Raw genomic sequence first — 16694 nt, forward strand, 5'->3', positions numbered from 1 at the left:
TCCATCTTATTCTATTTTACCATCTTAAAAAGCTACTTTATCAATTATACCATACTATTTTTCAACACAACTAACATCCCAACTTTTATTTTCCTATTCTTCTCATTAAAATAATATATATTACCTACTAAAGTAATATAATATATTCCAATACAACTCTGTCCGGCTGCTGGACTCTTTTTGTGCCTTTATAATAAATTTTCCCTACATATACCATTTACAATTGCCAATGGGAATGCTCTAAGAGCATTAGCATCCGGAATTGTAAAAATTGTTCTATTTTACCATCTAATAAATCTTATCTATCATACTATCTCTCTTTACAATACACTCAATATCCTAGTTTTTATTTTTACATACAACATAACTTACACAGTAAAATAATATATATATATATATCTCACTTCTCTCTCTTCCTCTTTGTTTCTCTTACTCTGTCTCTTTCTCAACTACCCACCACCACAATCGAGCAACCTAAATGCACCACAACCTTGAATTCAAACCCAAACAAAACCCAATACCTGAACCAAAACTCAAACCCAATACCCAATTGAGGATTGGTTGGCTACAAAAATAATGTGGGAAAACTAATTTTAAAATTCCTAGGCAGACTCGCTCAACTGAGTTTTAGGTGAGTTTCAGATGAACTTTTTTGTATAATTGAATTTTGAATTACAACAACTTTTCTTGAAATCTCGCCTGATATATTAAATCTTGCTCCAACAAAATTCCTATTGTAGCACTTTGAAGTCTTTCATCTAAATATGATCCTCAATGACATTATGTAATTTACAATTGAAATTGAAACTCAAATACAAGGAAATGTTCAATTACAATATATATACGAACATTATTTGCCTATATTTAATAGGTGTTCGTGACACTAAAATTATATTAATTAAAACAATGATGACAATAATCACATTATTAGTGCAATGTAGTATTATCCAATTCCGAACGACAGTTGACAGTAACAATCATCATGACGATCCACTTAACTTTAGGCTTGTGTAATTGATCAATCATATTAACCAACTAATGTTTGCTAGTTTGATATCAATGGTTATACATTTATTGATAAAGTACAATAGCTTTTTTCTCAAACAACCAATCAAAGAGTAGTACTTAAAACCTCTTCTAATGCTTTAGAGTCAGAGGAAGCAGCTATGTACTTGCTAAGAAAGTCTTTGTATGTTAGGGACTTATAGAGCGCAGGGTTGCTTGCATCAATCAAAGCTTTTGCTGGTTCTACAAGTGTTTCACTTGATGGATTAAAAAATAAGGAAGCAATTGTTCGAGCTACATTTGAATTTGTCACCACCCGATGTTCAGCACCTTTCAGCTTCCCATTGCTGATAATCTACAACTCAATGCAACACAATTCCAAGAACAATAATTTTGATAAAAAAAAAAAAACCTTAAAAAAAAAAAACTAGTTAATTGCAAACAAAAAAACACCCTAAACTATGGGATAATTGCACTTTGCAGTTTGTACAATAAACCATGAAAACTTGCAATCGCTACACTAATTGTAACAAACTTTGTAAATTGCATCCAATAGTTTGATTGACTGTTAAAATTAATAATAACATGCCAGTTACATCGTTTTGAACTTTTTGTCAGTTAATGAACTATATTTTAATGGTCCATGTGCTTGCACAAGATTATTAATTTTAACGGTCAATCACATTGTGGGATGTAATTTCAAAAAAAAAAAAAAAAGCGTTACAATTTGGGTGCTGATTATATGTTTAATTATTACACAATCGTGTAATTAACTTAGATTGGCTTAATTATTACACACCCAATGTAAGGCCCAAAAATTGTTTACATAACGCCTTCATAATTCAAATCATTACTGTGAAGTAGCACAAATCAAATGTACCATCTGCAAGTTTTCACTTGTAGTTAAAAGTTAGCAAGGATAGTATATATACTAAGAGCTTGTGAAGCTGTATGTACCTGGAGCGGATAACCTATGTTAATCACAAAAGCGTAAGGAATAGGTTCAACACCAACCCATTCCTCATCCTTAAAGACTTGAAGCCCATATACATCACTTTGAAGAAGAATATTAATGCCACCGGGGTCTCTATGTTTTCCCACTCCCAAGGTTAAACTTGGATCTGGGCACGGCGGATAGTGATTGACCAACAGTGTTTGATTTTCACTGAGTCCACTGCTAAAATGATCGGGGCTGATTCCCAAGCCTTGGGAAGTGAACTCCAAAATTCTAAAGCCCAACTTCCTTACTTCAGCTGTATATGGCCCAACAACTTCTCTGAAGAAGGTTTCATGAAACATAATAATTTTCATTTTTGTTCAGTCAAGTCACCACATGAAAGAACAAATTTACATGTCTATGACTATGAGAATTTACCGATATCTAGGTGGTCTTTCAGGCCAAAATTGGATGTATTTCTCTAGAGGATTACAATGATGCACCAATCCATCCCTCCAGAAGTGAAACTTTTCAGTTGCATAATTTGGACTGCTTGTGTAGAAGTAGCAGCTCTTATTGGGATCCTTTGAAGTTTCGATTGCCTTGTCCTTGGCAAATAATGCATGAAACTCCTTAAAAACACTCATGGCCTCATCCATTAAGTTGCTAGGGACTCCATGGTTGATCACCTATTAGGTGGTACAAAACATAGCATAACACAAACTTATAAAATATGAAAAAAAATTTGCCAAAAGTGGTTCATATTGTGATCATGTTTGATGCCAAGCATCTAGTAGGAATAAATCATTGTCTGATAAAATAATGGAAAGAAAAGATGTGGTTGGAATCTGAAAGAATCCAAACTCTTGGCTAGCTTCAAAAATTTGTTGAATTACATCTGTTTGATCATGACCCCCAAGATCAATCACTGGAATATTGTTGGCTAAAGGAACAGTGAGTTTCCCTGGTCTTTTTCCCGGTGGGAGTATATATGATTCTGGCAAGGATCGACCATTGCACCAGCTTGAAACAAGGTGCTCCATGACTTACAACACAGATCTATAAGGAAAAAGGAATGTCTGTGGTGTGGTGTGAAGAGTGTCGGCCACAAACAACTTACACAAATCCTTCAAAAGCTTCCTCAAGTTGTTGAAGAAAGATAACATTACATTTTCCTCCTGTCGTATTGCACCACGACAAGTGGACCCTGCACTTGGCCTCTTAAAAATGATACATATTAATATGTTACCTTTTTAGTATGTATTATAGTACTGAATCACTATTTGCCTTTAGTTAGTTTTGCCAATCCATAATATGTTACCTTTAAAAGTTAGTGAACCATATTACTTAGTAGGCACATTGGGATTTTTTTTTTTTTTTTGGTGTTAAATTTGTATTATAATATTATTAATTTGTCACAACTTATATGATATTTAAAAAGACTGGTTATAATCAGAGCTTTCAGCTTAGTAATCGTGTAAATAACTTAGATTGACTTAATTATTTGGAAACTTCTTAGCTTGCATTGTGCTAGTAATTTAAACCTATAATTACTCTAATTAGATGATGTCCTCATGCATGGATGCCTGGTAATTTCATTTAAAAATAGTTTTTATTTTTTTGAGATCCATATATAATACTCATTTTGTTATATAGTATTTCTAATGTTTCCCATAATATTGTTGAATGCTTTAAAACTTAATTTTCTTAATTCATATTTTATAATTTTTCCTTATCCTAGAAGTAGTTTCCAATTATTGAGTGAGTTTTCTTTATTAATCTATGTATATGATATTGGAATTGCATAGTTATTAGAAATTTCTAGGAGTCTATACCATATTATAAATTTAATATTAAAATAATAACATAACATCTAGATACTTTGTCAAAAAAGAAAAAAGAAAAAAAAAAGATCTAGATAAAAGGTAGACTTTATTTCTAAATCTGAACATTTCCTCAACCACTTCATTCTCACCACCAAATCCCAAGACCCCAATCTCAAATAATTTGTTCATAATCTAAATGAATCATTATTATTTGAATACCAACATAAAGAGAACATAATCAAACAAAAGAAAATTGTTAAATATACTTCCATTTATCAATATTTAATTGCCTCTAATAGGGCCATTAAATCCTTAAAAATGCAAAACAAAAAACAAAGGGAATGCTAAAATTCAAGAAACGTATAAGCTAAAATTGGGAGAACTAATCTCGTATTATTAATTTTACACAGGAGTTTTGTCTTTATATAAAGAAGTAGAGAACACTACTTAACTTACAATTGTATATCAAAACCTAACAACAAATGAAGTAATTTGAAGCTAATCCTAACATACCGCAACAACTATAATCAATAGTATTAACAAAAGTAATAAAAAAAAATACAAGTGGATAAGTATTATATGTGAAAAATACATGAGAAAGAACATAAAATTTTTATGCTAAATAAATTCATACTTAATTATGTGAAAAAGACTTTTATTTTTTTAAAGAGTAATTCTACGTGACCCCCCCCCCCCCCCCCCAAAAAAAAGAAGGAGGGTACAGTGCCCACTAGTAGGTAACCTGCTACACTAGGTTACTTTTTTCTCACATTTGACGGATTCATCCTCACATTGTGCAATTCCAACATCACATATGACAGTTCTTTTCTCACATTTGATGATCCCCTTACTTTTTTCTCACATTTGACAATTTCATTCTCACATTGTGCAGTTCTAACATTACATGTGATAGTTCTTTTCTCACATTTGGTGGTTCCCTTACTTTTTTCTCACATTTGACGGTTCCATTTTCACATTGTGTAGTTCCAATATTACATATGACAGTTTTTTTCTCATATTTGGTGGTTCTCTTATTTTTTTATTCTCATATTTGACGGTTTCATCCTCATATTGTGCGGTTCTAACATCATATGTGACAGTTCTTTTGTCACATTGGGTGGTTTCCTTACTTTTTTCTCACACTTGATGGTTCCATCCTCACATGTGACATTTTTTTTCTCACATTTGTGGTTCCCTTACTTTTTTTTCTCATATTTGACGGATTCATCCTAACATTGTGCTGTTCCAAAATCACATATAACAGTTCTTTTATCACATTTGGTGGTTACCTTATTTTTTTCTCACACTTGACGGTTTCATCCTCACATTATGCAATTCCAACATTACATGTGACAGTTCTTTTCTCACATTTGATGGTTCCCTTACTTTTTTTCTCACATTTGACGGTTCCATCCTCACATTATGTAGTTCCAACATCACATGTGATTGTTCTTTTCACACATTTGATGGTTTTCTTACTTTTTTCTCACACTTAACGGTATCATTCTCATATTGTGCGGTTCCAACATCACATATGACAGTTCTTTTGTCACATTAGGTGGTTCCAACATTACACATGACAGTTCTTTTCTCACATTTGATAGTTCCTTTACTTTATTTCTCATATTTGATGGTTCCATCCTTACATTGTGTAGTTCCAACATCACATGTGACTATTCTTTTCTCATGTTTGATGGTTCCCTTACTTTTTTTTTACACTTAACGGTACCATCTTCACATTGTGCAGTTCCAACATCACATGTGATAGTTCTTTTCTCACATTTGGTGATTCCCTTACTTTTTTCCCACATTTGACGGTTTCATCCTTATATTGTGCGGTTCCAACATCACATATGACAGTTCTTTTGTCACATTGGGTGGCTCCCTTACTTTTTTTCTCACATTTAACTGTTCCATCCTCACATTGTACGGTTCCAACATTACATATGACAATTCTTTTATTACATTGGGTAGTTCCTTTACTGTTTTCTCACACTTGACGGTTCCATCTTTACATTTTGCAATTCCAACATCACATGTGATAGTTCTTTTCTCACATTTGGTGGCTCCCTTACTTTTTTTTTTCCACATTTGACGGTTCCATTTTCACATTGTGCAGTTCCAACATCACATGTGACAATTCTTTTGTCACATTGGGTGGTTCCTTTACTATTTTCTCACACTTGACGGTTCCATCTTCACATTTTGCAGTTCCAACATCACATATGACCGTTTTTTCTCACATTTGGTGGTTCCCTTACTTTTTTCTCACATTTGACTGTTTCATCTTCATGTTTTGCAGTTCCAGCATCACATGTGACAGTTCTTTTCTCACATTTGGTGGTTTACTGTTTTTGTCACATTTAGCAATTCCATCCTCACACTGTGCAGTTCTAACATCACATGTGTCAGTTCTTTTCTCACATTTGGTGGTTCCGTTATTTTTTTCTCATATTTGATGGTTCGATCCTCACATTATGCAGTTCCAACATCACATTTGATAGTACTTTTCTCACATTTGGTGGTTCCCTTATTTTTGTTTCTCACATTTGACGATTCCATTCTCACATTGTGCAGTTCCAATATCACATGTGACAGTTCTTTTCTCACATTTGGTGGTTTCCTTACTTTTTCTTCTCACATTTGATGGTTCCATTCTCACATTGTACAGTTTCAATATTACATGTGACAGTTCTTTTCTCACATTTGGTGGATTCCTTACTTTTTTCTCACATTTGATGGTTCCATTGTGACATTAAGTAGTACCAACATTGCATCTGACTCTATTTTTGTCACATTCAGTGGTATCCTATCTTTTTATTCTCAAATTTGATCGTTCTATTATTACATTGGGCAGTACTAACATTACTTTTGACTGTACTTTTGTCACATTCAGTGGTACCCTATTTTTTCCCTTACAATTGACAGTTCAATCGTCACAATAAGCACTACCAATAACATTTGACCGAAATTTTACATTTAGGCTTATCACTAAGGTCACTTTTTTACTTACTAATAACCGCTCATCACAATAGTAATTTTTTTAAAGTTATTAAAAAATTTAGATCTAAAATCGAAAGAAGAAAAAAAAAATCAGCTAGAATTATCTTGGTTTCTTCCACAAATATTTGAATATACCAATTAACTTACTATGTTTCTCCCTTGGTAGCTTCCATCACATTCAAGGGCATACCTCCCTATAAAATAACATAGTTGAGGTCATTTTCTTGATGTTTATATTTTTATTATTTATATATGATGGTGAACCAAAACTTAGACTCTCTAATTCGTCCATAGTGTCGCTCAAGACCAGAAAGGTCATCCAAGTGCAAGAAGGTCGTCCAACATGGAGTCACATGGACGACTGCCAAACACTTAGAAATTTTTAGAGTAAATCTATATTCAAAAGCTTATGATTCAGACCACGTTCTACTATTCTGAAGTAGGAGCAAAATTCTTAGTCATCACTCTAACTTCCTACTAAGTTCTTAACTTCTGATGGCAATTGTAGAAATTAAGTTTGAACCTTCTAATTTTCATCCACGTTTAGGAAGTTACTAAACAAGTAACCATTCCAAAGCTCACTATAAAAGGACTCAGCCATATAAAATCAAAGTAAGTTTTTCACCACTTATAGAGTTGGAATTCCTAAGTTCAAGAGAGAAAACTAACTTAAGTATCGGAGGGTTCTTAGCCAGTTCACCCCAATCACCTTTGATCTTGTGCTTCTTTATTTTTAGGCCTTCCAAACAATCTTAAGCCCATTGAAGCCTAAAGCATTCAGCCTACTGATTTTCTATGCATCATCAATATATACTATAAAACCGAAGATGTATAACCTTATGTGCTCTCTAGTTGTTCTTATGCAACATCTGCAACTTAATCACAGTTGTGTGTTTATTGTGGTGTCTAAGGTTGGAAATAAGGTGACTATACAATTAGCAAGTTATGCAAAAAATCCAATATAAAGATTGTTGACAATTTTAAAATTTTTGGTAAACACTTAAATTGAAAATATAGATCCAGTATGGAATAGTCATCAATCAATGCTACTACACCAAATTTTATATTTTTTATGCATTTTCATTAGATCCACGTGTGCGGAAGTGTCAAATGACTATGTCTGACACGAGTATAACCACCCCAACTGAAGTGTCTATGCAGTTTTGTTTCATAAAATTATTATTATATTTAAACCCATCTAAAACAAAATAAAAATCCCAAAAATTTTCCACAATAACAAAAATCACCAATAGAAAAGCTAAAAACAATTAAGCACAATTGACCGATTTTACCAAAAACGAACAACCCAATCCTTTTTAAAAAAATTATCAAAATAATTTTGTCATTGAAAGTTTAGCATATCAACCACAATGATAAGTGTGAGCCTTATTTGAGTCAGCAGAGTCTCCACTAACTAAGTCTGAGAGAGCCCTAATAGCAATGAAATGTTTTCGTTGTTGAAGACTTATCGGTGCCACAAAGCACTTATCTCTCTCTCTCTCTCTCTCTCTCTCTCTCTCTCTCTCTCTCTCTCTCTCTCTCTCAGGGTTTTGCAAAATTTATACTAACTTGTCATTGTAAAGCCATTGGATATTTGTTCCTATAAAATATTGGAACGTGTAATTTGAACATAATTAGCTGTTAAAAGGTCAATTTTCATCTCTATACTTTGTTCAAATCAGAATGGTGGCAAGTCGGTATATTTTTTGCCGAGCAACTCTGGTTCGAATCCTTAACACCTGCAATTTTTTTTTTTTTTTGAATTTTCAATTTTCAGTCCATAAGCTAAAAAGCCCACAAGATCCTACGCCCAAGAAAAACCCTAGTTCATCCCAAATCTTCTTTCCTTCAATGTCGGTGATAACAGCCACCGATTTTCCTCTCTTTCTCTGCCCTTTTGTTCAAAGTCTCCACCGTATCTCGTCACTAAAGTATCAGTATGTCTCATCCTTATTCTTTAGTTTTCCATCTAGGTTTTTTGCTGTTTGGCTTTTGTATTGCTGAATTGTTATTAATCTTGTTTTGTTTTTGTTTTCCTTTTGGTTTCGCAGGGCTAGGGATAGACACAGGTGGGGGCTCGGGCCCCCCTAGCCCAATTTTTATTATTTTTAAAGTAGGTTAATTTTCAAAAAAAAAAAAAAAAGGACTTGGGCCCCCTCTAAAATTGTAAACCATTAACCCAGCATCCCAGCCGGCCAACCCACATGTAAAAAAAAAAAATTAGTCCAAAAATGTAAACCTAGCAGTCCGACCGAAGACTCCAGTCTCTAAAGTCCAAGGAAAAACAAAAAAAAAAAAAAGAAAAGAAAACCTAAGGTTGAGGCAAGACAGAGAGAGTGAGAGGCTTTTCAAAAAAAAAAAAAAAAAAGATAGAAAGGCAAGAAACTCAGAGTGAGAGAGATTTTGCCGCTGCCCACTCCGTGAATGAAGCTGCCAAAACACGAGGTGAGTGCTTGAAATCTTGTTGTTGCCCATGCCGTGATGTCGCCACCATGCGAGAGCGGCAAGACCCATCTTGCAGACCCACACGACAACCACACCCATCACTCGACACCCACACAACCACACCCACCACGCGACACCCATCTCGTCGTGATGCCGCTGCTGGCTTTAATCTGCTCCAGCCTTCACACTCAAGTATTTAATCTATCCTTCAAAATCTCAGAATCTATGCTTGTGGTGTTTGTGTTTTTACTGATGAGGAATTTGTGGTTGTGTTATTTTTTTGGCTTTTTTACTCTGTGACTATCTTACTGATGAGTCTGTGTTTGTCTTTGTGAATTATGACTATGTGCGACTATATTATATATGAAAGGCCACAAACTGAATGACCCCTTGTGATAGAAATTAATTAATTAATTAGCCAAGTTATTAATTAATCAATTTATCATGTAAAAACGTGGTAGCACAAACAAATCACCAATAAACTAATTATGCAGTGGAAAATAAATAACACGGTGATTTTTTTACGAATGGGAAAAACCTAACGGTAAAAACCCCACTGGGTGATTTTCAGGTCACCACTCCCGAAACTCCACTATTATCACAACAAGCGGTTACAAGTAAAGGAATCTCAAGTACCTTACCAACTTACAGTTGAACCCTTACCCCAATACCCAATTGGACTTGTTCTGTAGTGAAAGTTCCCCTTTCTGATGCACGACTCCTAAGTATGTGACTAACCAATTGCGCGGATCCCAGTATGCGACTTTAATCACCAACTAAGAAGATTGTTGGTTGCAAAGTTCTTCAGTTCATCCACATGATGAAGATCAAGAAGATGCTTGGTCACAAAACCCTACGGTGCACATACACAGCAACTTCTTCAAGAGAAAGAGATGAACTAGGGCAAGAACTTCGTCTCCAGTCACAATTTGCTTGAACAGATTTTGCTCAATGCTTGTGCAATTTGTGAACTGTTTGACGGCTTTTTAAAAAATCCTTTTATATGTCTAGGGTTAGGAGAAAAGAAAGCCAAAAGACATATTCATGAATCCCAAGAAAATTAGATCAGAATTCTGAATTTCTTAAACCTCGACAGATAGGAGGTGTCGAGCGTCTGTCGAGAAGGTGTTGAGCACACCAGTCTTTGAAACAGCTTTCTTAAGCTCGATAGATGCAGTTGTCGAGTTTTAATGAATTTGCACTATCAACTTGTTTTCTTGGACAGACTTGAAGGCTTCAACACTTAATCTTGAAACATAGTTTCTTGAAGTATTTAAACACATCCTAAATCTACCAAAATACAAGTAAAGTGCGTTTTGTCAAAAGATAAGCCAATTACATAAAGCAGTGACATATGTTCCTAACAAGTAAAATACATATGTCCTAACAATATAGATATAAGAGAGAGTAGTGTCTCTAAAGATTAGAGAAAATATCAATGTTTGACTCTTTGTTGTGTGGTAGTTGGGCAATAAAATAAGGACAAGTTACAGGCTCACAGCAAAAGGAAAACTGATTCAACTTTCAAGGAATAAAAATGGTAAAAGTGTTTGTTGGTAGTGCATAATAAGTTCATAGTGTCGGTAGTGGGATTGGGTGACTGGGTCAGTGACAGGGAAAAAAAAGAGAGAGGCAAGGATACACAGACAAAAGATAAAAGACAAAAGACAAACATAAATCATATAATATAATATAATAAATTGTAACACAAATTTATTAAAATAATAGTGGAAACTTAGAACATTACAGAGATGTTTACAGTGGATCATGATATAGGAATAATATATTGGTCCTCTTTATTTCTTTTTTCTCTTTTTTATTGAAAATTGTACATCTTCTTTTTTTAGGAATAATATATTGGTCCACATGGATCGTGATACGGAGAATGAAGCGAAGGCTGATTTCATTAATGTGGAAAAACATTGGAGCACTGTCCTCGAAAAAGGAATAGATCAATTGACTGATGCCCAAATAACTGGTTTGAAATTCAGTTTCCTAGATGATGGTGGAGAGTTTTATAACACATATGCAAAGTTGGTTGGGTTTAGTATTCGCAAAGATGAGATAAAGCGTAATAAAAATAACATTGTAACCTCTAAAAGATGGGTTTGTGCAAAGGAAGGATTGCAAATTAGGAAAAATGAGGCCAATTTAAATTGCATGCGTGAGAGACCAATAACAAGAAGTGGTTGCAAGGCCGCTTTTCGTATTAGGTTTGAACAAAAGTTAGGTGAATGGGTGGTAGGAGAGTTTAAAAGGGAGCATAATCATGACTTAGTTTCGCAATTCGAGACTCAATTTCTCCGTTCGCACAAGACTATTAAGGATTTCGATAAGGCTCAGATTATAGCACTGCATAATGTTGGGGTCAAATCAAATCAAATCATGGATCATATGATCCAACAAGCTGGAGGATACGAGAATATAGGGCTCATTACAAAAGACTTCTACAATTATCTAGTGGCAATTCACAACAACAGTACGCGAGATAGTGATGCTGAATGTGCTTTGGTATATTTACAAGCAAAAGAAGACATGGACTCCTCATTCTTTTTCAATACATTGTTGATGAAGAAAGTTGTTTGGCTAATCTGTTTTGGACAGATTCTCAAAGTCGTTTAGATTATGCATGTTTTGGAGATGTAGTTGCATTTGATACAACATATAAGACAAATGTATACAAAAAACCCCTTGTCATATTGGTAGGAGTCAACCACCACCGGTAGACTATAGTATTTGGTTTTGGACTATTGGTTAATGAGAATGTCAAAACATATACTTGGGTGTTGCAAAATATGCTTGTAGCAATGAACAATAAGACTCCTATTTCAGTTGTGACAGATGGGGACAAAGCAATGAATAAAGCTATTAAAACGGTTTTTCCAAAGTCTCGACATCGTTTATGTTTGTGGCATCTTGAAAGGAATGCTTTTGCAAATCTACATGATAATGAAGTATATGAAAGTTTAATTAGGTGTATGGTATGATATGTTACACCAGATGAATTTAAAGACGTGGAAGAAAATGGTCGACAATCACAATTTAAATAACCATGAATGGTTGCATGAAATGTATGCTAAAAAAATGAAATGGGCTAAAGCTTACATGAGAGGTCATTTTTTTTCTGGGTGCAGGAGTACACAACGTTGTGAAGCCATGAATGCATTCTTGAATAGATTTATGGATAGGAAGACTAGGCTTTATGAGTTGTTCCAACAAGTTGATAGAGCACTTTCACGTATTAGACACAATGAGACAAGGGCAGATTTTTCTTCAAATTATACTGAACCTATTCTGATTATTGGGTTAGCTGAAATAGAGAAACATGCTGCTACTATATTCACAAGGGAGATATTCAGCATGGTTCAAGAAGAATTATTGAATGAACAAAAATTCATTGTGCTTTACTACATAGATAAGGAAGGTTATCGTACGTACACCTTATCTCAGTATGTATCCCCTGACTCAAGATGGGAGGTTGTGTATTGTCAAGTTGATCAATCTATGAAGTGCTCTTGTTTGTTATTCGAGTCGTATGGATATCCTTGTGGGCACCTATTTTCTATTATGAAGGTTGAACATTTGAACCGATTCCACTGAAATGTATAATGAACAGATGGGTGAAAACAGCAAAGTCCGACCTGCCTTGCAAATTTGAATCCCAAATGTCTCCTAATATCATACATATGGCACGATTTAGTGCATTGTCTGTCAGTTGTAGTCAGATGTGTTACTTTGGTTCAAGAACAACACAAGGCTTCGAAGAATTGAATGTTGAAATAGCAAGGTTAACACGCTGCATGGAAGAACTTTATAATTCAAGTAAAGAAGCTGCTGAAGATGGGATACGCATTGCGTCCAACAAAGCAAACTTAAATGTTTGTGATCCAGCCATTGTCAACACTAAAGGCGACCATGGTAACACGAGCAATAGCTACAGCCATGCGAAAGTTAGGCGATGCAGCACTTATAAAGATGTTGGACACACAAGGTGCACATGTCCATCTACACATATTCAACAAGGTGTACATGTTGATGGTGACAACATCCCTGAATCCATGGAACATCTAGTTGTTGGCTCACCTGATTTGGAAACACAATATTATAATTTTCTTTAATAGTGAAATGTTGATGGGATATTTACTAGACAAAATATGAATTTTTTTTTTCGGCTGTTAGCATTTTTGGTTAAACTTCATTATTGTTTATTGTTATCACATTGTTAGTTTTTGGAATAGAGTTACTAGATTGGAGTTGGTATTAAGTTCATCTTGTTATCACTGGTTCTTTTTAGTTGCTTGCTTAATGTTTTCTAATATGAAAAACTCTTTGAGTACTGATCTTAGAAGCAAACCCCGAGTTCTTAGTCATGTGGCTTAATGGTTAGAAATTTTCTGTTTCTAGGTTCTGTTTTTCTTTTTCTTTTTTTTTTCTTTTCTTTTTTTAGCTGATAACCAGAACAATATTCTTATGGAACTATGACATGAACATCTGAGGTAATTGATGTAGTCACTTCCTTTTTGCTTGTCTAATGTTTTCTGTTTTTCATTTCAACTAGTGCTTATATACCTGGAGCACTAGATTTGATGACTGACTTACTTCACAACCTCCAATATAAGACTATGGCTCTAATGTTTTTTCATATTCTTGTTTATTTAGTAGTTGTTTCAGGAAAACCCACTTTCAAGCACATTCCTAAGGTATGCTGTTACAGTGTAGTGTTAACAGGTTTGGATATATCAGTCAAGGGGTTTAATAGGTTTGTGTTTTCATTCTTTCGTACAATTTTTTTTTTTTTTTTCTGTTCGTTGTTTGGTAGATATGTCATGTAATTGGACTCTAGCTGTTTTGAGGCAAGTTTTACCCCTTTGAGCATTTTGGACAGTGTATTTTGATACTCTAATTGTGTATTCTAGGACTAGTACTGTTAGTTTTATATCTATATAGGGATAATTATTTGAGTATCTGGGTAAATTTATTACTTATAGTCTTCAGTTCCATTTTTAGAAGAATATAGATGCTCTCCAAGCAGAACAACTTTCCATTATACTATTGCTTGGTTAATTTTTATGGAGCACAACCCCGTGAAATTTAAGTCATCAATGAATCCACTTTTGCAAGTACTCACCTCTCTCTCTCTCTCTCTCTCTCTCTCTCTCTCTCTCTCTCTCTCTCTCTCTCTAAATGTGTATTTTGCACATATCCAACATGTGTCTTTAAAGGATTCTGCCCTGATAGTGTATATGGTAACTGTGCTTCAAAGCTTGATCTTGTTAATTTTGGCACTCAATAAATGCCTTTGAGTGGTGTGAACCAAGGGAGAAGGCAGCGATGGAAGTGTTGATGGGGAGTAAAAATGGGTTCTTAACGAAAAGGTTGAAAGGTTATTCAGCAAATAAGAATAACCCATTAAAACCTAGAGGGCTTTCTGGTCTCTCTCCATACTTGCACTTTGGGCAAATATCTGCACAGCGTTGTACTTTGGAGGCTTTTAGGGTCAGGAAACTTTTTCCTCAGGTTAGTTGATCTCTTATATATTTTTATGGAATCAGGGTTAGGAAAAATAAGTATGTTTTTTTAAAAATTCTTATTTTTGAACTTGTTCTTGGCATCCACAATTGATTGTAGTTTGCCATCACATTTGAATTTTCTTATTTATTTCTTTTTGTTCAGTGGTTAATGGCATCAATGATAGCTTGATCTATCTTCTACCTATTATTCTGAAGGCAGTTGATACATTCTTGGAGGAGTTGATTGTGCCCAGAGAACTTGCCGATAAATTCTGCTTCTACTAGCATCATTATGATTCACTGCAAGGAGCATGGGAATGGGCACGTAAGACCTTGATGGACCATGCTTCTAATGAGCTAGAACATATTTACACGTGAGTCTGTTAAATATTAGCATAGAGATGTGTTATACCATGTTGTGTATGGTAGAGTGGATACGAAAGAGGAAGCATAGAAGAGGAACACTGAGAATACGAGAGTTACGTGGTTCAGCCTTGACGGCCTACATCTACGGAGGAATCCCTTAAGGGCTACATCTTTATTGTATGAGAGTGTAGTACAATAACCTGTGTTACAATGAACCCTAACATGAGTATATATAGGCAACTAAACCCTAGACTACTAGTACAAGCAAGAATGGGCTTGGTCCTATTATATTGGACTAATATGTCTAATATATATCTCTAACACCCTCCCTCAAACTCAAGGCGGAAGCTCGATGAAGGTTTGAGGTTGGATAAGCATGAGAAGATCACTTGGAGATGCCTTGAAGAATGCCTTTAAAGAAACTACAATGAAGAATGTGCCAATTGACTAATTTCGGAGTCTCAAATGCAGAAACGGACCAAAATCGGAATTTACGCGAAAAACTGAACAAGATAGGCCCTTTTGGAAATTTTGACTTTTGGTCAAAGGTCAACGCAAAAAGTCAAAGTCAACTGGTCCAGAGTCAAAGTCAACAGACAAAGTGCTCACGGGTCAGATCCAGGTGGTCCGGGTCGGGTCGGTTCGGGTCAACGGTTAGTTAGGTGACGTGGTGCTGACGAGATGACACTGCTGACGTGGCAGTTGATGTGTCGCTGACGTGGACTAGGGCTGATGTGGAGGTGCTTGCATGGCTGCTGACGTGGAGTGATGACGTCATCCGGTGACGTCAGATGACATCAGCAGTAGTTCTCCGGCGCTGGCAGGAGCGTGCGATGTTCACTGGTGCGTGGAGGAGAAGCCAGAAACCTAGGTAGCACATGGAGGCGCGTGCAACATCGGTTGAAAGCCATATTTCTTCCGTAGGCAGATTGGTGGTTGACATGGCTGATAGGACGGCGCGTGTGGCCAACGGATGAACTACACAATCGGAAATCGTGGAGGTGCGTGGGAAAGATCCGGAAACGCAGGTGGCGTGTGTTGGCGTGTGACCTCGTATGATTACCAGATTCTCAGGCCAAGTGGATCGGTGGACGACAAGGCTGTCTTAGCGGCGCGTGTGACTGAGATCCGAGCTGGGAGTCGAGAATCTTCGGCGGCGCGTGTGAGAGTTCCAGGAGCCATTGGTCGCGTGTGGTGGCGCGTGCAGCTGCTGTTGGAGGTTGGGTTTCTGGGTTTTAGTCGCGATATGCCATGGAGCACGTATGTCTTGTTGGTTTCATCAGGCGAAGGCTTGATGTGCACAGATCTGATAGGGAGAGACACTGATTGCTTGGGTTTGAAGATCTGGACACAGCAGTGAGAGCCATAGCGGCTGCGAGATGCCGTGGAGTCTAGATCCAGCCGACAAGCATGTGACTTTTGATGGTGGTGTGCACGTGAGAATCTTCTTTGCTTGCTAGAGATGTTTGTTTGATGCCAAGAATGGAGTTTTGCTCTGATACCATGTTAAATATTAGCATAGAGATGTGTTATACCATGTTGTGTATGCTAGAGTGGATGCGGAAGAGGAAGCATAGAAGAGGAACACTGAGAACATGAGGG

The 16694-nt window shown here is 35.8% G+C and overlaps 2 protein-coding genes across 2 annotated transcripts; one reads left to right on the top strand and one right to left on the bottom strand.

The window, feature by feature from the left end:
* Window positions 1–884: 884 nt before the first annotated feature.
* On the bottom strand, window positions 885–3025 carry LOC115959462 (hyoscyamine 6-dioxygenase-like). The gene is made up of 4 exons (XM_031077872.1): window positions 2791–3025; window positions 2381–2631; window positions 1963–2281; window positions 885–1360 (listed from the first exon to the last, which is right to left on the bottom strand). The coding sequence occupies exons 1-4, from the start codon at window positions 2983–2985 to the stop codon at window positions 1112–1114; spliced, it is 1014 nt and encodes a 337-aa protein (XP_030933732.1). The 5' UTR covers window positions 2986–3025; the 3' UTR covers window positions 885–1111.
* An 8057-nt stretch (window positions 3026–11082) lies between these two features.
* Window positions 11083–11838, top strand: LOC115961738 (protein FAR1-RELATED SEQUENCE 5-like). The gene has a single exon (XM_031080664.1). It carries the CDS (start codon window positions 11083–11085, stop codon window positions 11836–11838), a length of 756 nt encoding a protein of 251 aa, XP_030936524.1.
* Window positions 11839–16694: the final 4856 nt, after the last annotated feature.

This window comes from Quercus lobata, chromosome 9 (assembly GCF_001633185.2).
Source record: "Quercus lobata isolate SW786 chromosome 9, ValleyOak3.0 Primary Assembly, whole genome shotgun sequence".
Lineage (NCBI taxonomy): Eukaryota > Viridiplantae > Streptophyta > Magnoliopsida > Fagales > Fagaceae > Quercus > Quercus lobata.

Excerpts from the sequence above, each read along its gene's own strand:
- LOC115959462 (XM_031077872.1), bottom strand. The coding sequence starts at position 2,985 with ATGGAGCACCTTGTTTCAAGCTGGTGCAATGGTCGATCCTTGCCAGAA. Across the intron at positions 2,632-2,790 it reads AAGAGTTTGGATTCTTTCAG|GTGATCAACCATGGAGTCCC; the intron begins ATTCCAACCACA and ends ACCACCTAATAG. Across the intron at positions 2,282-2,380 it reads GAAAGACCACCTAGATATCG|AGAAGTTGTTGGGCCATATA; the intron begins GTAAATTCTCAT and ends AACCTTCTTCAG.
- LOC115961738 (XM_031080664.1), top strand. The coding sequence starts at position 11,083 with ATGGATCGTGATACGGAGAATGAAGCGAAGGCTGATTTCATTAATGTG.